The sequence below is a fragment of the Schistocerca gregaria genome, chromosome 2 (genome assembly GCF_023897955.1).
Source record: "Schistocerca gregaria isolate iqSchGreg1 chromosome 2, iqSchGreg1.2, whole genome shotgun sequence".
NCBI classification, from domain to species: domain Eukaryota; kingdom Metazoa; phylum Arthropoda; class Insecta; order Orthoptera; family Acrididae; genus Schistocerca; species Schistocerca gregaria.
The window spans coordinates 308,878,980-308,903,337 of NC_064921.1; the positions used below are offsets into that span (position 1 = coordinate 308,878,980).

General features: G+C 38.7%; 1 protein-coding gene across 1 annotated transcript in view; it reads left to right on the plus strand.

Annotated features, from left to right (window-relative positions):
• LOC126336166 (proteasome subunit beta type-4-like) overlaps positions 1-24,358 on the plus strand; it is a 68,812-nt gene that overhangs the window by 6,080 nt on the left and 38,374 nt on the right. Inside the window, exon 2 of the mRNA XM_049999660.1 lies at positions 8,145-8,396. Within this exon, the coding sequence (XP_049855617.1) occupies positions 8,146-8,396 (251 nt within the window). The 5' untranslated portion in view covers position 8,145. The remainder of the gene's footprint in view (positions 1-8,144; positions 8,397-24,358) is intronic.

The following is a 24,358-nucleotide window of genomic DNA, read 5'->3' on the forward strand; positions in this document are numbered from 1 at the left end:
CAAATGTGTAATTTTTTGAGTCCATGAAGACATTTAAATAAAATTTCATGGTTCAAAGAAAAACAAACATAAATCGATTGAATACTTATGTTTCCGATGAAATACATTACATGTAATTAACTTCTTATGTGATACATACAAAGGCGCAGATCCAGTTGGGAAAGGGGATGTCATTGGGGTCGTGGAATCACCCCACCTTAAAAACACTGTACTAACTGCTGATGTAAACATGTTGTTATATTTATATTACAACATTTTATAAATTTCATTTGCATCTTAAAATATAGGCATCTGTGGTACGTTAAATGTGGATATTGTAATAACTTAATTGGGGGAGAGGGAAGACTCAGTAAGAGCCTCTCTGACTCCCAGTCAAAACCTCGATACCACTTTCTTCGAGCAAAACTTAGTGCGCGAGGGTATCTTCGGTTTGTACCTACACTTTCTGTGACTGACAGTTTGACATTTTTCCGTTATTCAAGCATCCAGTTGCGGTATTCCTGCACCCATGCTAACTTCTGCGCCTTGTCACATGACGTGCAGTTAGCAGAATGGGGCAAAAGCTTTCTAGCCCTTTGCATGGTGGTGATTCTGGATAGTGTAGCTGTGCACTCATGTTGTTATCCAGCTTGCAATTAGCGAGTAATTTCCTACAAGTGGCCCCTGTGCCAGCCATTACAATATGCGTTAGTCTAAGATAACAACAGTCATCAACACTTTGCTGCACATGGCAACAGCTGTAATTCTACTCGAGTGGAGTTAATTTTGATAAATCCTTATCACAGTGGTGTACGAATAGCACAGTACCTACAAGACTCCTACAGCTACATTTTCATCTATATTTTTGGTTTGCATCCACTCTCTGCACTAAGACAGTCAAGCATGCCACTTTCAGTGCTGTAGGTGACATCTGCTTCCGTACCCTGCGAACCACTGAGGAGTGCATGGCAGAGAGTATGTTCCGTTGTACTAGTTATTAGGGCTTCCCATTTTATTTACCCATGTTGCACGGGAAGAAAGTTTGCTTAAGCGCCTCTGTACGCACTGTACTTCATCTTGTTCTTTCGGTCACTACTGGAGCGATTCGCATTGGGTTGTATTTTAATCCTAAATTTACCTGTTGAAGCTGTTTCGGGAAACTTTGTAAGGAGGTGTTGTTGGAATAATTTGCGTGCATCCTCAAGTAACTGCCAGTTCAGTTTCTTCATCTTCTCTGTAACACTCTTCAGAGGGTCGAACAAACATATGACCATTTGTGCTGCCGTTCTGTGTACACCCTTAAATTCTCAACTTAGTTCTATTTGGTATGGGTCACCACACACTTAAGCAATATTCTAGGGTAGGTCATGCGAATCTTTTATAGATAATCTCCTTTGTAGGCAGATGTTTTAAGTCTGCCACCTGCTTTACCTATGAATGAGTCTAGGTGACCGTTTCTTTGTATGTCACCACAAAGTGTAACACTAGGTATTTGTAAGAATTGATTGGTTAGAGATGTGACTCGTAGGTTTTGTAATCACACCATATTACATCTTTTGTGTTTTGTGAAGTGTGCAGTTTTGTATTTATGAGTGTTTGAAGTAAGTTGGCAGTTTGGAATCATCAAGATCCGACCGAATATTTCTGCAACTTTTTTCAGACAGTACTTCATTGAAGATAACGGCATCATCTATGAAATGGTATCATTAAAATGTCCATAAGTTAATGTTTTCTTGATATTGTCACATACATTACAAACAATTAAAATCTTTATTAATTCCTTTTTAATGAAATGATTTTGGGTGTAAGACACTTCATTACGTACTAAAAAGCAACTAAATGAGGGTGTTTTGGCCGTCTTTGCAGCAGTTCTCTTCAGGGCATCCTGAAGTCGCCCTGTGAGGACCATTGCAAAGACTTTCGAAATGTCAGTCTTTTAGTTGCTTTCAGTGATCAATAATGACACAACTGACCTCAGAGATCAGTTTGTGTCAAAAAAGATCAGTTTGTATTCTGGAGAAATGAAGGAATGCATGAGGCAATACTGACTCTACGATTTAGAATATAGGTTGAAGAAAAGATTTGGAGAAACCTTTTGACATTGCTGACTGGACTAAACTCTTTGAAATCCTGAAGATAGCAGGTATACAATATAGGGAGCGAAAAATTGTCAACTTATACATAACCAGACTGCAGTTTTAAGAGTCAGAGGACATATAAGAGAAGCTTTAGTTGAGAAGGTAATGAGACAGAGTAATAGCCTATCACCAGTGTTATTCAGTCTGTACATTGAGCAGGCTGTGAAAGAAACCAATGATAAATTTAGAAAGGGAATTTAAGTTCAGAGACAAGGCAAGGTACTTGGAGAAGCATCTGAATGGAGTGAATAGTGTCTTAAGAGGACAATATAAGATGAACATCAAGAAAAGTAAGACAAGGGTAACAAAATGTATTTGAATTAAATCAGGAAAAGCTGTAGGAATTAGATTAGGAAATGAGACATTAAGTGGTAGGTGAGGTCTGCTGTTTTGGCAGCAAAATAACCGAGATGGCCCAAGTATAGAGGATAAAATGCGGACTGTCAAAATTTGTGTTAGGAAGTCATTCTGAAAGTATTTGTCCAAAGTATACCCTTGTATGGAAGTGAAACCTGGATTATGACCATTTCAGACAAGAAGAGAATAGAAGCTTTTAAAATACAGTGCTGTACCGAAGAATGCGGAAGATTCAGTGAGTAGATCGTATTACTAATGAGGAGATAGTGAAACTAACTGGGGTGAAAAGAAATTTATGGCATAACTTGATTCAAAGAAGGGATTGGTTGATGGGCTATAACCGGAGGCATAAATGAATTGTTAATTTGGGAATGGAAGGAAGTGTGGGGAGAGGGAGACGAAGATTTTAGTACAGTAAGCAGATTCAAATGGATATGGGTTCTGATAGTTAAGCAAATATGAAGAGGCTTGTGGAGGACAGACAAGCATGGAGAGTCTTTGGACTGAAGAGCAAATGAGGCAACCTATTACCCAAACTGACTTTATGTATGTTCTTGTTTCAATGATGACTATGCTTGGGATGAACAAAATATAAAAGGCACCTTACAAAACATAAAAATGAATGTGAGATGATATAAAATCTATGTCTTTGTCCCACAAGGTGCATTATAGTGATTTTCGAAGGTATTTCATTTACCGTTGTTACTTTACTCTTCCCTGTTCTAGTGATGAATGGTTCATGGGAACAACTATTGGTTATGAGCTAGAATCTTTCTTATTTTATCTTCAGTTGTTGGCACATCCAGTGGCAAGAAGACTCAAAGGCCAGCGGAAGTCTGGTACAGAGCCACACTGTTGGTTAGTTCATTTCTATGGAGGCAGGTGGCACATTGGGAAGGGGTCCTCCAAGAGCTCATACATTTGGTGTCGCGCAGGCGGATTTGTCGCGGCAGCAAAATTCATTACCAACAGCTGTGTGTCCCAGAGGCCAGAAGTGGCTATCATAATTTTTGTATGCTGGTGGGAACTGGCATAAACTTAACAGGAACCACTGCAGACAAAGGAAGGCAGCAACAACCAATCGCTGACATAGTCACAGATTATTGACGAATGTGGAGTCACACCCTAGCCACATCGTGAGGTATGTCACCTACATTTTATGAGCAGTTTATAGTGTTGTTCGGCGTCTATCTAAGGTGATGAGAGAGACACACAAAACACCGATGGACTTGAAGAATACACTAAGAAGATGCAGTAACAGACAACCAGTTCATTTTTTCCTCTCTACAGTAACATGCACCTCAGCTGTATCATCCGTAAAGCAACCTAAGTATAAAAGTAATGTTGGGCATTTATCTATTTAAATTCATAATCAACTGCACTTGTAATTAATATTGATATTTTATGTGTGATTTGTAGAGTAAACTCTTTGAGTAAATGGTTCTCCAGTTAGAGATACCCAGAAACCCGGCCCACCAATCTTCTCATTACCACCATCCCAATGTAACTTTGACTACGACGCTGCCAGAAAAAAATGCAACATCCTTTACGATAAGATTATTTTATTGACAAAGTGAGGTGACATGTAGTTCATCTTTGTGCGAGTTAATGATGCCAAATTCAGAACAAATGCAACACACATTGCCCGGGCTCTGGTGGCAATACAGGTATATACTCTCACATACAAAAGATCATAAAGTTACTGAATGGCACCCTGAACAAATGGTCCCAAGCATCTTGCACCTTTTGTTGCAATTTGGGAATGATACTTGCAGGCCCTGGAGAACAGGTAAGCTCCCACTCCATCATGGCCAATCCCATGTTCAATTGGCGACAGATCCAGTGATCAGTGATCTGGCCAGGGCAATTGTACACCATGAAGAGCATGTTGCATTGCAGCAGCTGTATGTGGACATGCGTTGTTCTGCTCAAAAAGAACATCACCTCCCTGTTAAAGAAATAGCACTAGCACAGGGATAAAAAAGCTTGTGCAATGTAGTGGGCTCTGGTTACTTTACTCTACGGAAACACAAAACGATAGCGAGTTTTAACTGAAGGCCCCCCCCCCCCCCCCACAAATGCTGAAACCTGGGATGGACCTGTGGACCTGTATGTTGTGGGCGAATACACTATGGAACAGGCAGCTCACCAGATCGACGCCATACTTAAGACATCCATCACTCATGTACAGACAGGACCTACTGTCACCACTGAAGACAACAGAGTGCCATTCCACTCATCAGTCAATGTTTTCATGACACCAGATTAGCCATGCTTGGCAGTGCTGTGATGTCAGTGGTCTCCTGGCCAAAGGCAATCATGATCTTAACCCTGTTGCAAGCAGACAGTTCCCAATAGTCCCTGAAGACACAGCGATTGCAATAAGTACCCAGGTTTCTCCCTGAATGAAGTTTGGTCGGCCAACACTGCTCGTAGGAAGTGTCTGTCGTGATGTTCATTTGTACTACATAGACATGCAGAACCTTGTCTACAGTGTGGGAATTTTCCACAGACCACTGCTGGAGGCAGCAACAAACAGCTGAGACATTGTGCCCATAACATGCAACAGTTGGTCCATACACCCATCCAGCTTCCTTCAGGCCTATAATATTAATCCTTTCAAGTGGCTGAAGCTGTTCTTTGAGACTAGGTAATTGTTTGTGGGGCATGGTTGTACAGACCAAGAATGAATGTTGCAAACACGGTTCACCTCTAAACTTGGCACAGTTACTGTCTGCATAGTCAAAACAGAGGGTGTGCGGACTGTCCTCTTGAGCACCATTTGATCGCTAATGATCGTGATAAATGAATCACTAATACTGCAACCCCTCACTATATACATATTACAGAGGCAGAGGGGCTGATGGATTACGGGTTTTCATTGTTCTGCACCAGCCTTGGCTGAGGCTTCATTCAGCTTCCTGTTGGATTGTAGCTGACATTTGTTGAGTCAGCCCAGCATCTGCTCTCCCAGCAAAGATGTTACCAACATAGGTGCCTCAGCGAGTAGCCAGCACATAGTAGTCTCATGCTGGCTGCTGGAGGTTCTTTTTCCTACTCTGAATTCTACAGCATTCCTTGATGACTGAACAGTGGTGTATCTGGTGTCAGTAGTTGTATGGTTGGTTGATCTCACCATTCCAGCCTGGTAGATTTCAGCACCCAGAGGTGCCCAGCCATTGAACAGAAACATGGACCCCTAAGAGGGCCTGTTACTGTCTTCTGCATTGAACTTCAGTGCTGGCAGCACTCTCCATTGTGGCGTTGTCAGAGGGCAGACAGTTAGTCCGTCAGCAGATGACAGGCGGTGAACAGCAGGAAATCAGGCGAAGACAATCATCTCAATTACAGCTTCGGTCTGTTCAAAGACTCTGCTGGAGCATCTGGGACATTGATTCACTACAGTATTGTAATCATGGACTACAGTGCTATTACAGTGAAAGCCATCAATCCCAATGAACTTACCAGAGATAAGTGCAAGAGCTGGAAGAACGGAGTAGTTAAAGGGAGCTACTGTTAAGCTATAACATGAGGCTCTGTTCATAATGACTGTATGAGTCCCCCTTATTTTGCTGTATGTACTTTACAGGCTGTTAACTGCTGTGTAAGTTCCTTGCTAAGTGTTGTAGTGTAAGAGACAAGAGTTTCTTGCACCATGTCTTAAAAGCTAATGAATGTTCGTGTCTCAGTTCCTTTCATTTTCTGTTGCTGTTTTCTTTCTGCTGAATTCATGTTCTCACTCAGCAGATGGTGTTGCTTGAACCGCTTGCAACATACCACTGGCATCTGTCTCTGGCATGACTTGGTTTTGCCTGTGGCAATGTTAATGATTTTATGATTTTTTTTCCTAGCTGTAGTTCAGCAGCCTTAGAATATTTCAATAAAAATAAAATATCGGTTGTCGGCTGCACAATAAAACCTTTATTTGGTTCACTTTACTGGTTTCAAGAGTTTGAACTGTCATCTTTAGAAGTGAAAAAGGCTCAAATCATTAGTAAGCCAGTGTCAAATTAAGAACTGGTTAGTGATCCTTTGCTGTAGAATCATTAAAACAGAGTGACATCACTAATATATGTGTTATGTGTGATGAGTAGCAAACAGTTACCTGTCAAATTCCACATCATAAACACTATGTATGACAAAGATCACCACCATGCAGTCTAATATGTTCTCATTACTGGAAAATATAAACAAGTCACTACAGTGACCCAACTAGAGGCACATATTTGTTGTTGAACACAAATATGTATATTAAAAAAGTAAATTTCATATGGCATTGTTGGCTGGTATATCCTATGTGGTGGGTTCAGCCAACTGTTCCTCCCTGCGAACTGGCCCTTACATTATGGTCGTATGATCAGTCTGGTGGTTGGCATGTGTCCTACGTACTATGTATGATGTGGAGTTGGAATGTTTTCTACTTGTTGCACATAACATATATTTTTAGTAATGTCACTCTGTTTTATTGATTGTGTAACAAGGAATGCTACCATCCAATTCTTATTTTGAGGTTTGCTTGATATGAACCCATTTCACTGCTGAAGATGACATTTTAAACTGTTGAAACCGGTAAAGTGAATCAAATAAAGGTTTTCTTATGCAGCTGAAGACTGAATTTCTTTCTTTATTGTTAATAAGTTTTAATTAAAATTTCTAGTTTCCTACCTCTTACTATTCTGTGCCACAGCAGTTTTGTATGTGGGTGTCACTGAACAGTCCTTGAGGGCATTGCATTTTTTTCAGGCTGTGCATTTGAATGCATGTATGTTCATTTCAGGGAAGGGTCTACTTAGAGATGCCATTCAAAAACATCTGGCAGCATTTGATTCACAATTACTTAAATTTTCAACCTTTCATGAATTCAAAGTTAATTCTTTTCAAGTGAGGAAAGAGATCAATATATTTCAGTGACTCCACAGTGTATTGCATTCTCAGTACTGGAGAATATAAACAAGTCACTACAGTGACCCAACTAGAGGCATGTATTTTTGTTGAGCATGTATATGTGTGTATTGAAAATCTAAAACTTTTATGGCATTGTTGGCTGGGATATCCCATTTGGTGGGTTCAGCCAAGTGAACTAGTCCTTTCATTAAGATTATGTGACAGGTAGGTCTTAGAGTATTTGTAGAATGTAGGTGAGTGTAATAGATGCATGTGTAGTGTAGTGCTATTTTTTGTTGTATCATGACGATGAAAGAATGACCATCAACAATGTCATTTGTACTCTCATCATGAAACACTATGGAGAGGTTTGAAATTTAATCCAGGACTTTGGCACAAAGACTGATAATAAAGAACTTTATGCCACCATCTCTCTTCCCCTTGCCAGCCAAACACCGGCCGTGAACATTTCGTCCTCTGGAATTTGGACCAGCTTGTCTCCTAGTTGACCTCCATTGCACAGGCATACATTAGCGACATCAGCTATGGAGGCGGGTTGTATGCATATTGATCTATTTATAAGAAAGACATGGAAGACACATCACCAGCCACTTGACATGCTAAACTGCTTCACACTCTGCGGTGACAGAAACACTCTCCCTCCATCACAGCTGCTATTTCTAATTCAATTGCTCATGCATACAATGAAATTCTGCACTTTGCAACCATTACACAGTAATCACTCGTGGTATTTCAAAGAATGCTGTACAGATCTGTTGGTTGTAGGATGTCTGCTGGTGTGACGTCTTCAAGCGTGGTGGGTATTACGTTTGAGGATGGTGTGTGTGTAGCAACAGACACACTGGGTTCATATGGCAGCCTGGCAAAATACCGAAAATTGCCGCGCATCGTCCAGCTGACAGATCGTGCTCTGTTGGCTGCGGGTGGAGATTATGCAGACTTCCAGTATGTGCGGGACCTCCTGGAAAACAAGATTCATCTCGACACTGTGGATGGTGACACACCTCCTGCACCCAGGTATCTCTCCCCACCCAGACACAGATAAAAAATAACTTACTGTTGCCTCAACTTTTAATGAGGCACAAATTCCTAAGATTTTAGTAATGGTAACAATAAAATGTAAAACACATTTTAATGTAATAGTGATAATTAGCTTTCATTGGTGCTTAGCACATCACTTAAGTGTAACTTCCAAGAAACTTTTATTCAGAGAAATATATCATTTGGAAAAAAAGTAAATAGTACATATGTCATGCAGTTTATTTAAGATCCACAACAGCAACAGACTTCCACAAATTTGACATTCTAATGCTTTATGTTGTGTAAGAGTGAACTGTGAAATCACCATTATAAGTGTCTTGGAACAGCTCCTCCTTGGAACATATCTTCCCTCCAAATTAACTAGGAGTAACACTTGACTGCTCCCTCACCTTCAAATAACTCTCCTCCAATGTCAGACATACCACTAGTGCTCAGAATAACATCTTGAGAAATTTAAGAGACACAAGTTCTTAGAACCAATGCTTTGTCCCTGTGATATTCTGGAGGAGGGTATGTCCATGTTTGGAGGAAATCATCTCATGCCAAAACTGTCGACTCTGCTCTGAATGACACTTGCAGGATGATTACAGGGTGCTTAAAACCTACCCCTGCTGAGAAGATCTATTGTCTTTGCCAGTTTTGCACCTCCAAATATTTGTTGCAAAATTGCCACCAATCTTGAACAACTGAAGGCTGAAAACATTCAGTTCACTCACTGTTCATTTATGAACTACCTCATTGTAGGCTAAAGTAAGGTGAAGCCTCATTTGAACCGCAGAACCTTTTGAATCTCCCTTCACACTTGGCAAGACATCTTCCGGCCCACTACAACGGGGCATGGAGTGTTTGGATATCACTTAGGTAGGGTCTTGGCAGCGTGAAGTGCTCCCTTGAACTGTGGGGTTTCGTACCAGAGAATAGCAAGTGTGGGTGCATAGAAGAACAAACTGGAAAACCTATATCAATACCCTTTTTATTCACATATCTATTGAATGCAGGACCATATGCTTGCAAACGATAGTGCTGCAGTTGTGGCTCAATATTGTACCAATGTAATCTGATTTGCAAATTTAGCCAGTGATATTTCTGATTTTGCTTTCTAAATATGTATATATTGTGTATAACTGGCATGTATTGTAAAGTTAGGCTTTTGCCAAACATAAATAAATAATTTCAATGAGCACTAAGATTGTGGGCACAGATTTGCAGGCTAATGCTATGTGGCTGTGTAAATGAAACAAATACAGTTTTTTTAGTCATTTCCACCTACATTTGAGAAAGACAGGTTTTCTTTCCTTTTTTTTTCTTAGTGGATTATCTTTCTTCTTCTGTCTTGCCTAATGTAACATCCTGTGGTATGCTGGTTCCACCTGTGGACTTTCGCTATTGGATGTGTTGTTGGCAATAGATATAATCTGTCTATGAACAGATACCATTGCAAGAACACCAGACACTAGATATGGGAACATGAATGGAGTCCATAACAATATTTTGAGAAGGCAGTAATGTATGAGTTTTTAATAGCTTTTTTCAAAGATCATGATTTTGCAGAATAGTATCATGTCATTGTTTCATTGAAACATTACCAGTTTCTATCAAAGAACAGCCTATCCTCAGGCATTAAAAAATGGCATTACAGGTCATGTTTCGAAACATGATCATTTGAATTGGAATCGCCATTGTCTATTTGCTGTATATAAATTAAGATACGTAGAAAAGCAATAGAATTACAGTTGAGGCAATGTGTTGCCAGGACAAAGCAGAAGGTCAGACTCAGTGAGGCAGGAGGTGCCTCTCCTATTTGAAACATTACACACTTTTGGAGCCAGTATTTGTTAGTCATTGGGCAATTTAACTGCTAACACTTTACTGAAGGCGTAAGTATTGCAGATTAAGTCATAAATCCATCATATTAAACTACACTTGTGTAATAATTAACTAATATTCGTCAAAAGCATTCTGAACCCAGTGTATTTGTTTTGCTTGTATGAGTTGTGAGACTGCAAAATTTGAATTTTATCAGTGTTTCTGAACAATCAATGACGATCAATACTAAGTCGATGTCGTTGTCTGTCTTGTGTTGATTGGAAAACAGTAGTTGTTATTAAATATCTCAGTATGTGTAGGTCAAAGGAAGTAGAGAAATATTTTGTTAAATAGTGTAGAAATAATTTCAGTATCTGGCAGAACTAGAGTTTGATCTCAGTCTAATTAACCTGATAGCCTGGAATGAGTCATTCGTTCTGCAGTGGAGTGTGTGCAATTTTGAAACTGCCTGGTATATTAGAACTATTTGCCAGATCACCAGCTTGAACTTGAAAATTTGGCTTTTATGGAAAACGCACTTCAGAAAACACTTATGGATACCTTGCTGAAACAGCTACCCTGGAAAAAAAAGACTATCGTGGGAAATGATTTAGCCACAACTTATGGCTTGTTTGCAGAATGAATATTTCACTTTGTAGAAATTTTTCACTTTGTTTTGAAAGTTCCTGGCAGATAAAAACTGCGTCTTGGCTGGGAACTTGATTGCAAAATCCTGAATGTTGCATAGATTCATTCTGGAAATGTCCTCTGGAGTGATAGAGTATGGCTAAGCTATTTCTCGGCAATATATCTCCCAGGAGTGAGATGAGAGCTTCTGTCAAGTTTTAAAAGTGAGGAAGAAGTCCTGTCAGAATTGAAGCTGTGAGGACAAGTCGTGGGTCACATCTGAGTAGCTGCAAGGTTCCAGACTTGGCACTCCACTGAAATTTGCAAGCAAGTTTTAGTCAGCTCATAACCAGGCCTGCTTTATAGTGAGATTTTTCTCTGTTTATGTGTTTCTATGTATTAATCTGGAGAGGGTCATTCCACGTCAAACCATCCAGAAATTTTAGAAAATGACACCATCATCATGCAAATTCTTGAAATTTTTAGTAGTGGAAGTTTACCTAGATATATTCACAAAATGTAAATGTTGCAGCTCAATTAGTTTTTCACTTAGGATAAAAAGAAGTTGTATAGATTCAGGAATTCAGGCTTTCATATATGAGCTCCTTTATAATTTAAAAATGCAATAGTTCCTACAGCTTTTGCTGTGGAAGCATGATTTTTTTTTAGTTAAGGAAGGAGGTTTATATTTTTATAGCCATGCTTCTTGTAGTGAATATCCATCACCTACATCTCAGAAAAATTGTAAATAATTTCTTTTAAACAAAATCCATGCATGGACACTGTAATTGTTGTAAAGTATTGCCCCTCATAGATACCTTTGAAAAGTTTACATTATTATCGTAAATATTCCATTATGCCACCCAAAAAGAATCAGTTTGTGGAAATAATGGGAAGTGTAAAAAACAATGTTATTGTAAAAGAACTATTAAAGTTGCTAATTCATGACTACCATGTCACCACTAAATTGCTGAAGTTAGTTGCATTGGATTTCCCTAGGAACAAATCATATTGTAGAACGCTGTTTTATTGCTAAATTATCCAGTTCCTTTGTTTTGAGTAGTGCAGTTCTGAGCTCTTGTACTGAGTTGTACCTAGAGTCAATTATTGGTTAAAAATTCAGTTGTAGCAGTTTTTAACTACTCATTCCAAAACAAAGTAAGTCCCCTAATGTTACAATAATAATGTTAAATACTTGTGTATCAAGCAATGGGATAGAATGATTTTTCATTATTTAATTACTTTTGAGGTTACACCAATCATCTCTTGAATTATTTACGACAAATATTAGTTTTATGACTGAAGCAGTATGGAAAGTACAAATAGGCAGTGTTTTTGTGGACAGTATCTACAAGATATATGTGATAATGCCCTGACTTGTGTGAATGAACTGACCAGTGATGAACAAGAACATTATGGTGGAGCAACGGTCATTCATATTGTGATTTAAGTGTTTGATGTATGTGTGTTAAACATAAAGACAGTTACCTGTGCAGATTCTCTCTACATAAGAAAATTTGCTGCGATCCCTTCAAGTGCCATGAACAATGTGTTTCATCTGGATTCCATGAAATTAGAGGCTTTTGCATTATTCCTGGGGAGAAAATGTGCCCAACCTGTATCAAACGTATTAATGAAAAACAAGCAAGTGACGACTCATCACCAGACTATATAAATGACAGTAATGTGAAGGTGCAGACTCCTGAAAAATCTCCTGCAAAGCTGCATTCAGTTGCTCGTCATAGTCAGTATGCACCATCCAAACGAAAATTGGAATCAGCAGCTGGGGCTCTGAAAACTAAAATTTCACATAGATATCAAGCTGAACTGGCTGCTGATGCAAGCACTTTACCTGACAGTGATTTAACAGAACTGGAAGAAAAAGCAAAACATCATGATGAACTCACAGACAAAATCAGACAGAAAATTGAATATGTAAATATTCATGAAAAAAATAGTTACTTACGCTTCTGATGCCAACTTGGTCTGATAATTTGGTATGACAAGCAAGAGTTCTTTCTATGAAGAAGGGTATTTTATCGATGGCTGTGCAGAAAAGAGGAAAGATATTGCCACATGACACAGTGCAAAAAGTATTGACAAAAACACAGGAATAATGCCTGGGAAAAAAGACAAAGTGAGCACCAGCAAAAATACCTATGAACAAAAGCGTCTTATTTTAAATAATTTAACTGAACTGTATTCTCTCTGTATATAAAAAAAAAAAAAAAAGTATCCTGAAAGCAAAAAGATTCTCAAAATTTGCTTTTCTTTGACCGAAACAGTGTTTACTTGCAGGATCATCAGGAACACATGCTGTATGTGTGTGCATTTACCACCAAAACATTAAATTGCTTCTAAACTCCATTTCTGTTAAAGAAACATACCAAGATCTTATTAAAATAATATGTGGTATAAATAATTGAGCCTGTATGCTTTGTCTGTGTGAAAAATGCCCCAATAGTTCTTTTCTTCAAACCCACTTAGAAAATGAAATAGAAGACTATGATCCTGATGAGATGGTTTAGTACAGTCAGTGGGTATTAACTGATAGAATGACTTTAAGTGTTCAAATCACTTCTCTATCAGAATTCTGTGACACACTTATTAAGAAAATTGGAAAAACTTACTCCACACTCTTATTTCTCAATCACAATCTGATTATCTGAAAATGAAGAAGGAAACACTTGGTGAATGATCAGTGTTAATTTTAATGGATTTAAGTGAAAATCTCTATTTTGTTGTTCAAGATGAAGTACAGGGTACCACTTGAACAATGGCAGCTGCACTCTTCACACTGTCCATATATATTACAAAAAGAACAAACAACAAACAGTTGCATGCAAAAGTATTTGTATTATTTCTGATGATCTAGAACATGTTTCCTTGGTGTACCAGACTCAGAAGACTGTATTGAATTTTTTTTACATGTGAATTTCCAGAAATTCATCTTGCGCATGTTGAATATTTCACTGATGGTTGTGCTGCACAGTATAAAAATTGTAAGAATTTCAGAAATATCTGCTACCATGTACACGACTTCAATGTAAACCGCAGCTGGTCTTTTTTTGCTACCAGCCATGGAAAATCTCCCTGTGAGGGTATTGGTGTCACAAAAACGGGGTTGCAAAGAGTTTATAAAAATCAAATACTTACAGCTTCACAGGTATTTGAATTCTGTTGTGAGAACCTGCAAGGCATTTCAGTTCTCTTTGTTTCAAAAGATGAAATGTAAAAGTCAGATATTATCTTTCTCAGTGTTTCACAAGTGAAAAAACAATTCCTGATTCCTGGAACACGATCTATGCATCACATTGTACCAATATCACCAAACAAGATTGGAGCAAAAAGGCTGAACTGTGATACAGATTTTAGTATTGTGCATAATTTCTCAGATGCACTTTCGCCACTAATGCCAGAATGCACTGAGCCCAACTGCTATGTTGTATGTGCATATGACTCTTCTTGGTATTTGTGAATTGTTGAGAACATGAATTGTGAAGAAGGAGATGTTACAGTAAGGTTCAGGCATCGTCATGGACCATCTCTGTCCTATTGGCTTGATAATGATGTTTGTGATGTTTCTTTCACTCATATTCTGTGTGAAGTTGATATCACCACAGCAAGAGGCTGTACTCATTCTCTCAAAGTTGGCGGAAGGAACGTGGTTCTCATACAAAAAAATATTATCTAAGCATCAAAGTTCTTGTCACATTTGTAGTTCTGAATCATCTTGAAAGCAGATTGCAGCACCAGCATTTTGTGCATTGTTGACTATATTGGCTTTTGACAAAATGCTTAAATATTATAAACAAAATGCTATGTAATTTAACATTGAGTTATATGGCTATGCCAGAGGTAAAAAAGTGTTCATATGTCATGTAATGTACAAGTTGTCCTATATTTTATAATGCATAATTTTGTTTCATATATTGCAATTTTTGTTCAATTTGGGTATTGTTAGGTGTACTTACATCGTTAACGTCTCTTGGGTAGTAAGTGTATCTCACTCTAAATTTTTTCCCCAGTGCCATTCATTTCCCAAAATTGATTTTTTGTGTGATGAAACTTAATTATTTGTTGATCACTTTCTAATTTTTTCAGTGTTTTCCAGAGTGAGGCAATTGTTCAAAATATTTTTTCTAATTTAACAATAAAATTAAATAAAATAAATTTACAAATAATTAATTGGACAATTCTAACATGTTTTCAGACATGACATGTCTGAAAGGATATTCAGGGAAAAAACTGTCACTATACTATTTTTTGTTTAAAAACTGCAGCCAATTTTCAAATTTTTACAGTTTGCTTTCAAGTAACGAATTGCATCAAACTTCCAGCAATTGCTACCAACAGAATTTATATAAAGCTACGAACAGAATGTATATAAAGCAATAAAAATTGGCAAAAGTTCATGATATTAGATACAAAAGCAGTACATGAAATCTCAGTTCATAACTAGATGAAACTAGATAATGCGTGTCATGGCCTGGATGACTTGACATAGAATGACCCAAAAGTGATAAACACTTGGTACAACTGGGACAGCACTACATGAACTGATTTTATTAATACATGCATATTTTTTAACAAATTGTTGTTGTAGTCATATTCAACATGGGCAACAGTGAAGGTTATCTTGCACAGGACAAATGTAGGTTCACACGCAGGACAAATGTAGGTTCATATGTCATATTATTGGCTGGTGTGTAAAGATAATTTATAGAATGGAAAAGCTAGCTGATCTGCTAAAATTGGGCAGCTAGCATTTTTTATTCCACACTGATGCCAATGCAGAGCAACTTTGAGCCAAAATATAATGAATGCCTGCTTAACAGCATGTCAGTCTACCTTTGAAATGCAATAAAGCAGCAATTACATGTGGCATGGATTCTGGAAGTCCTTGCTAGATACCTGGCACAAGGTGTCAATGCACTGATGATGCAATTCCTGTAAATTATGAGCCATTGGTTTGTGGGCATGGAGATGATGTCCAATAGCTTCCCAGATGTACTCCATCAAGTTAAGATCAGGTGAATTTAGTGTCCAAAACACCAATGTTAGTAAAACAATAAACTGGTGGCCAAGAATTGCAGGAATTCTTTTTATTCTGTGATTACCAGTTTTGACGAAACTAAAGTTGCCAACATCGGATCATAGGACACATACATGTTACAACATTAAGGCAAACAGTGGTGATATTAATAGTAGTACCTAGCTTGCCAGAATGAGATTTTCAGTCTGCAGCGGAGTGTGCGCTAATATGAAACTTCCTGGAAGATTAAAACTGTGTGCTCGACCAAGACTCGAACTCGGGATCTTTGCCTTTCGCAGGCAAGTGCTCTACCAGCTGAGCTACTCAAGCACGACTCACACGCTGTTCACAGGAGAGCTACTGTAAAGTTTGGAAGGTAGAAGACGAGGTACTGGCAAAAGTAAAGCTGTGAGGACGGGGCGTGAGTCGTGCTTGGGTAGCTCAGTTGGTAGAGCACTTGCCTGCGAAAGGCAATGGTCCCGATTTTGAGTCTTGGTCCGGCACACAGTTTTAATCTGTCAGGAAGTTTCAGTATCTAACTTGCACTTGTATGTGATAGAGACACTTAATATTTATAATGTCATCTCTCTTGGATGCCTATGTGCTACCAACAATTTTGTAAGGCCTGCGTGTTGCAGGTAACTATTAATATCACCATTGTTTGCCTTGATGTTGTAACCTGTATATATCCTAAGATCTGGTGATAGTAACTTTAGTATCGCCAAAACCAGTAAACATGGAATAAAAAGAATTCCTGTGATCTTGGCTACCAGTTTATTGTTTTACAAGCATTTAGATTGCTCCCACATGAGCACAATGTGTTCCCTACAACATCAATGTTAGTTCAGTATCAACCCCTCAAACCACAGTGACAAGGTTCTGGCTTTGTGACATGAAGAGTTATTCCACTGAAAGAAGCCATATCTGTTGGAAGAGACACTAATCATGAAGAGATGCAAGTATACCACAATAGTGTTCACATAGTCCACAGATCATATGATTTCATTGATTATTACCTCTAGTCCCAAGGAAGCACAGTTGAACATGCCCCAGAGCATAATACTGCACCAACCAGCCTAAGTTAGAGGTCGAACATGTGTTTTGTCTGGAGGAAGACGTCTCTGGATACTACCACTGACCTGATGTGCCGATGCTGCAACAGGTTCCCATTGATCCACGGACCAGTCTTGATGCTCCGATGCACACTGCTGTTGTAATTGACAATATCATTGGGGAAAACTCTAGGAATCATGAGCTGTGAAGTCCCATGTTCAAGAATGTGTGCTCCAAAACACAGGTGCCTTCATCAGCATTGTATGCTCTCATCAGACCAACCATAGATTGGCATCAGCCCTGCTTTACAGAGTGGGCTGGCCTCCGACATTAAAAGTTCTGTGTTGTGCTAACAACTTGTCACCTACTTGTGATTTCACTGTCCTTCAACGACTTCCCATAGATGCGTAAAACAGTAGCAAGATGCGTATGTTTGTGTATTTTCCATATCAACAGTAGAATGTTTCCCATTTCTCTCTGCTTCACATATATATTTTCCTTACCATGCCACTTGCCCATCGAATCAGTGTACATGATTCAAATGAAAACCAAAAACTGTTGTAGTCCTTTGTAGCACCAACAGATGGTGCTGAGGTTATGTAAAAGTCCAGTGACTCACTGTAAAGTAGTTAACTGCTGTTTCATTTTATTCTTCCATTTAGATGACAGTTTCCTGTGGAATGGATGCCCAAGCTTTCAGTTCACCAGGAGAAAGGAAGCTGGAGTATTAGCTAAGAGTCATTGGGAAGTCCAACATTTCTCAAGAAAGATATGGTATGAGAAGCCACCCTCAGTTTTCACAGTACCTCAAGAAAATATTTAGATATCTCAATGCTTGTTATTAGGTAGGCTTTGAGGTTGTGGATCACAATAGAAGATCAAGGAGTATTTTACTACAAGAAAAGTCATGTGGCCTCCTTCAGTGGAAGAAGCAGTATATTCTGAAATGAGAAATCTCTGTCCACTACCAGTAGAATGTTCTTGCTTGCCTTCTGTTGTACCCATGAGTGGAAAAAAAACCTGCACATACCACCATCAGCAAGATCTTTCTGATGACCCAAGGAAGTTCTGGTCCTAGGTAAAATTGCTAAGTGGTTTGAAGGTTTCTGTCCAATCACTCAGGGACCACTCTGATGTGACAATAAAAGATAGAAAAAGGAAAGTGAAGTTTTAAACTCATTCATGCAGCAGGATCATACAAAAATTTTGTTGTTTGATCATCACACAGATTCCTGCATGCATGACATAGTAACAGACATCCGTAGCATAGAGAAGCAACTGAAAGAGCTGAAAACAAGTAAGTAACCAGGTCCAGATGGAATTCGAATTCAGTTTTACTGAGAGTACTCTATGGCAGTATTTCTCAGTCTTTCAGTATTCACAATCCAATTTGCTATAGTAATTTTCATCCCCCCTCCCCAAACATTCTTTCCTTATATGAAGACAAAACCAGAATCAATCTTATCTTACAAGTAGTTTGTGAAAATACTCCTGGGTGTATCAATTAGCAAAGAATAAGTCTTCATAGACTTCAGAACAAGTAGTGGAATCAAAAGACAGTTTACTAATAAATCACATTTTAAATTCTGGCAGGAGTGAATTGATGATGAATTTCTTGCACTGAAAACTAGAGCAGTTAATCAACTGTTACCATTTACAACAACTTATATATGGAATACCAGGTTTCTGTATTGGCTGCTTTGAAACAAAGTATATATTTCAGGAAAATAATTCAGTGTGTGTGTTTCTAATATCAAACTACTCTTTGTAAACTTTGCTCTGCAAGCCAGGCCCAATGCAGTAACAAATAATTATAAAAATAGCTGTTAGTTTAGTATTGAAAAGTTAATTATTAAATGCAGTGTCCAGTACTGATAAATCCTATTTATCAGTATGTTGTATCACAGTAAAAGCGAATTTTAATTTTAACAATGGAAAATCCAGAATGGAATCTAACAACATTATGAGAAGGAAAGTTGCTACTCACCTTATAGTGTAGATGCTGAGTCGCAGATAGGCACAGCAAAAATACTTTCACAATTAAAGCTTTCAGCCATTGGCCTTCGTCGACAATAGGCAGACACACACACACACACACACACACACACACACACACACACACACACACACACACACACACTCACGCAAGCGCGACTCACACACACAACTACAGCGTCAGGCAACTGAAACCACACTGCGACAAGCAGCACCAGTGTGTGTGCGTGTGTGTGTGTGTGTGTGTGTTGTTGACGAAGGCCAAAAAGCTTTAATTGCGAAAGTCGTTTTGTTGTGCCTATCTGCAGTTCAGCATCTCCGCTATACGGTGAGTAGCAACTCATAATATTGTTGAATGTTAATTTTTTTATGATGTCAGAATGTATTTTGCTTTCCTTTTCTTTGAGTAAATTAATCAATTTGTGAATGAATATTGTTTTATTTTCGACAAGCTTGTACCACTCATTCTCTGTCTCCATCTCTGCAAATCACTGTGAGGTGCATGGTAGAGTGTACATCCCATTGTAACAGTTATTAGGGTTTCTACCTGTTCCAATCACATATGGAACATGGGAAGAATGATTGATTGAATGCTCCTATGTGAGCACTAATTATTCTAATCTTATCTTCAGGATCCCTGTGTGAGTGATACATAAAGGGTTGTAGTATGTTTGTAGAGTAATCATTTAAAGCTGGTCCTTGAAACTTTATTAATAGACTTCCTCAGGATAGTTTATGTCTATCTTCAGAAGTCTTCCAGTTCAGTTCCTTCAGTATCTCTGTGACACTCTCCCATGGACTAAACAATCCTGTGATCATTCACACTGCCCTTCTCTGTATGCATTCAATATTCCCTGTTAGTTCTATTTGGTATGAGTCTCACATGCTTCAGCAGTATCCTAGAACAGGTTGCACAAGTAATTTATAAGCTATGTCCTTTGTAGACTGATTGCGCTTCCTGAGTATCCTATCAACAAAATGAAGTCTACCACCTGCTTTGCCCATGACTGAGCCAAAGTGATTATTCCATTTCATCTCCCTACAAAGTGTTACACCTTCGTATTTGTATGAGTTGGCCACTTCCAACAGTGACTCATTTCTTTTATAGTTGTAGTACACTTTTTTTTTTTTTTTTTTTTTTTCTTTGTTAAGTGCACAGTTTAACATTTCGGAACATTTAAAACAAGTTCCCAATCTCTGCACTGCTTTGAAATCTTATAAGCTCTGACTGAATGTTTATGCAGTTTCTCTCAGGTAGTACTTCATTATAGATAACTTCATCATCTGAAAAAAGCCTGAGTTTACTATTAATATTGTCTCCAAGGTCATTAACATACAACATGAACAGCAAGGATCCCAATACACTTCCATGGGGCACATCTGAAGTTACTTCTACATCTGATGATAACTCTCCATCCAAGATAACATGCTGCGTCCTCCCTACCAAAAAGTCCTCAACCCAGTCACAAATTTCACTTGATAGCCCCATATGACTGTACTTTTGACAATAAGTATGGGTGTGGTACTGAGTCAAATGCTTTCCAGAAATCAGGAAATACAGCAACTACCTGATTGCCTCAATCCAAAGCTGTTGAGTATGTCATGTGAGAAAAGTGTAAATTGCGTTTCACAAGATTGATGTTTTCAAAATACATGCTGGTTGGCATTTGGGAGGTCTGCTGTTCAAGATACCTCATTATGTTTGAGCTCAGAAAATGTTTTAAATTGTACAACAAGTGGATGTCAAGGATATTGAATGGTAGTTTTATGGATCACTGCTACTACCCTTCTTGTAGACAGGTGTGACTTCTGCTGCTTTCCAAGAATTGGGCATAGTTTTTCATTCAAGGATTTATCATAGATTATATTAAGAAGTGGGAATAACTCAGCTGCAAATTCACTGTAGAATCTGATGGGGATTCCATTGGGCCCAGGAGCTTTGTCCAATTTTGACAATTTCAGCTCTTTCTCAATACCACTGGCACTAATAATTATTTCATTCATGTTTTCTGTGGTACAAGGATTAAATTGGTGTAGTTCTCTTTGGTTTTCATTGGTAAAGGAACATTTGAAAATGGAGTTAAGCATTTCAGTTTTTGCTTTGCTACCCTCAGTTTTAGTTCCTGTTTCATCCACTGTGGGCTGGACACTGACTCTGGTGCCACCAACAGTTTTACATATGACAAGAATTTCTTTGGGTTCTGTTAAAGATCACTTGACAATATTCTACTACAGTAGCCATTGAAGGCATCATGCATTGCTCTCTTGATAGCCAAATGTGTTTCATTCAGCATCTATCTACAGCCATATGTTTAATTTTACACCTATTATGCAGTAATCTCTGTTTCTTTAGATGTATGTGTACAGTGACTGTATACCATGGAACTTCCCTCCCATTATGAACTACTGTACTGGGCACATATCTGCCCAGTGCATGGTCAACTATTCTTTTAAACTTGAGTGAGTTCCTCTACCAGCTCCTGCCCTGTGCTAAAAGTTTCAAGTTCCTCATTGAGATATGACTGATTTTTATCTAGTTTACTGAACATATACAGGGTGTTACAAAAAGGTACGGCCAAACTTTCAGGAAACATTCCTCACACACAAAGAAAGAAAATATGTTGTGTGGACATGTGTCCGGAAACGCTTACTTTCCATGTTAGAGCTCATTTTATTACTTCTCTTCAAATCACATTAATCATGGAATGGAAACACACAGCAACAGAACATACCAGCGTGACTTCAAACACTTTGTTACAGGAAATGTTCAAAATGTCCTCAATTAGCAAGGATACATGCATCCACCCTCCATCGCATGGAATCCCTGATGCGCTGATGCAGCCCTGCAGAATGGCGTATTGTTACACAGCCGTCCACAATACGAGCACAAGGGTCTCTACATTTGGTACCGGGGTTGCGTAGACAAGAGCTTTCAAATGCCCCCATAAATGAAAGTCAGGAGGGTTGAGGTCAGGAGAGCATAGAGGCCATGGAATTGGTCCGCCTCCACCAATCCATCGGTCACCAAATCTGTTGTTGAGAAGCGAACGAACGCTTTGACTGAAATATGCAGGAGCTCCATCGTGCATGAACCACATGTTGTGTCATACTTGTAAAGGCACATGTTCTACCAGCACATGTAGAGTATCCCGTATGAAATTATGATAACGTGCTCCATTGAGCGTAGGTAGAACAACATTGGGCCCAATCAAGACATCACCAACAATGCCTGCTTTATGATAGTACTGCAGAGCAATGAGTCACATGTCAACACAAGCACCGAAGTCAACATTACTTTCCTTCAATTGCGCCAACTGGCGGTGAATTGAGGAAGTACAGTACATACTGACGAAACTAAAGTGAGCTCTAACATGGAAATTAAGTGTGTCCAGACACATGTCCACATAACATCTTTTCTTTATTTGTGTGTGAGGAATGTTTCCTGAAAGTTTGGCCGTACCTTTTTGTAACACCCTGTATATCTTCCTGCTCGTTTTAATTGTCCTTTGTACTTTGGTAATCACTGTTGCCACACGCGTGTTATGCTCACTGATGGTACCAGTTTTGATGTGGACATCCTAAAGGTGGTCAGGTCTATTTGTTTCCATTAGAGCCTATATATTTCCATTATAAGCAGGGTTCCTGAATGTCCGTTTTAGGTAGTTTTCAGAGAAGGCATTTAGTAAAGTTTTGCAGGATGTCTTATCACACCTACTGTAAATTTCCCAATTAATTGTTGGATGATTAAAGTCTCCACCAGTATGATTGGGGAACTTAAATAGAAGTGAACTGAGGGTTTTCTCTAAAGCTTTCAGTTACATCAGGAGATGAGTGTGCTGGGTGATAGAAGGATCCAATTATTGTTTTATGCTCACCCCTAATGCCGAGTTTTGTTCAAACAATGTCACAAACAGCTTCAATTTCTACCTCATTGAATTTGAATTTCTTATTTGCTGCAACAAATACAGCACCTCCCTTTCTCATTTGTCTATCCTTTCGATATTTACTTAAATCTTCCCCAAAATTCGCACTGCTATCAACTTCAGGTTTCTGTACCTAGTGTTATGTAAGCTTCACTGCTTTTCATGAGGACTTCAAACTCTGGCACTTTTTTGTGAATGCATTTGGTGTTATCACTATCCCCGAGGGGGGGGGGGGGGGGGGGGAGCAGCAGTGTGGGTGCCCCATAGATTGAGAATTGCTGCTCTGTGACAATGGCCCCTTACTTAGTTTGCCATTTATTGTGAATCACTCACCAAGTACAAAGTCTCAAAGGACTAAAATAAAGCCCAGGTTATTCTTGTATGCAACAACAGTTTACTGCAGAATTCTTCAACATATTCTCAGGCTGAATCCAATAAATTGCTGTGAGACTGCAAAGTTTCTGACGACAAATCAGCATGGGTTTAGAATGCGTTGCTGTGCAAACTTCAGTTTTACCTTTTCTCCAAGAATATCTTTCAACTGTGGATGAAGGTCAACAGGCAGGTTCTATATTCCTATAGTTCTGAAAATTCTTGACACAGTGCCCTCTGCAGAGTGTTAATGAAAGCACAAGTATACGTAATAAGTTACCACATATGTGAGCAGCTTGAAGACTTCTTAAGTAATAGAACCCAGCATGTTGTCCTCAACGGCAAGTGTTCATCAGAGACTAGGGTATCATTAGGGGTGCCCCAGGCACTGATCTTATTCTCAACATACATACACCTCTGACAGTCAAGGTGAGAGCAATCTGCAGCTGTTTGCTGATAATGCTGTTATCTACAGGAAGGTGTTGTCATTGAGTGACTGTAGGAGGATACAAGATGGCTTAGGCTGAGTTTCTAGTTGGTGAGATGAATGGGAGATTACTCTAAATGTAGAAAAATGTAAGTTAATACAGATGGGTAAGAAAAACAATGTTGTAATGTTTGGATACAGCATTAGCAGTATGCTGTTTGACACATTCACATCAATTAAATATCTAGGAGTAAAACTACAAAGGAATATGAAATGGAAGAAACATTTAAGGACAGTAGTAGAGAAGGTGAATGGTTAACTTCGGTTTACTGTGAGAATGTAAGGAAAGTATGGTTATCTGTAAAGGAGACTGCATATAGAGCACTAGTGCAAGCCATTCTTGAGTGTGCTTGAATGTGTGGGATCCCCATCAGGTCAGATTGAGTGAAGATATCCTAGCAGTTCAGAGGCAGGCTGCTAGATTTGTTACCAGTAGGGCTGATACACATGAGTATAATGTAGATGCTTCATAAACTCAAATGGGGATTCCTAGAGGGAAGAGGATGTAGTTTTTGTGAAACACTGTTGAGAAAACTTAGCAAACTGGTAGTGGAAGTTGATAGTAGAACAGTAATACTGCCACCAACATGCATTTTGCATAAGGACTATGAAGATAATAGGGATTAAGGCTTTTACAGAT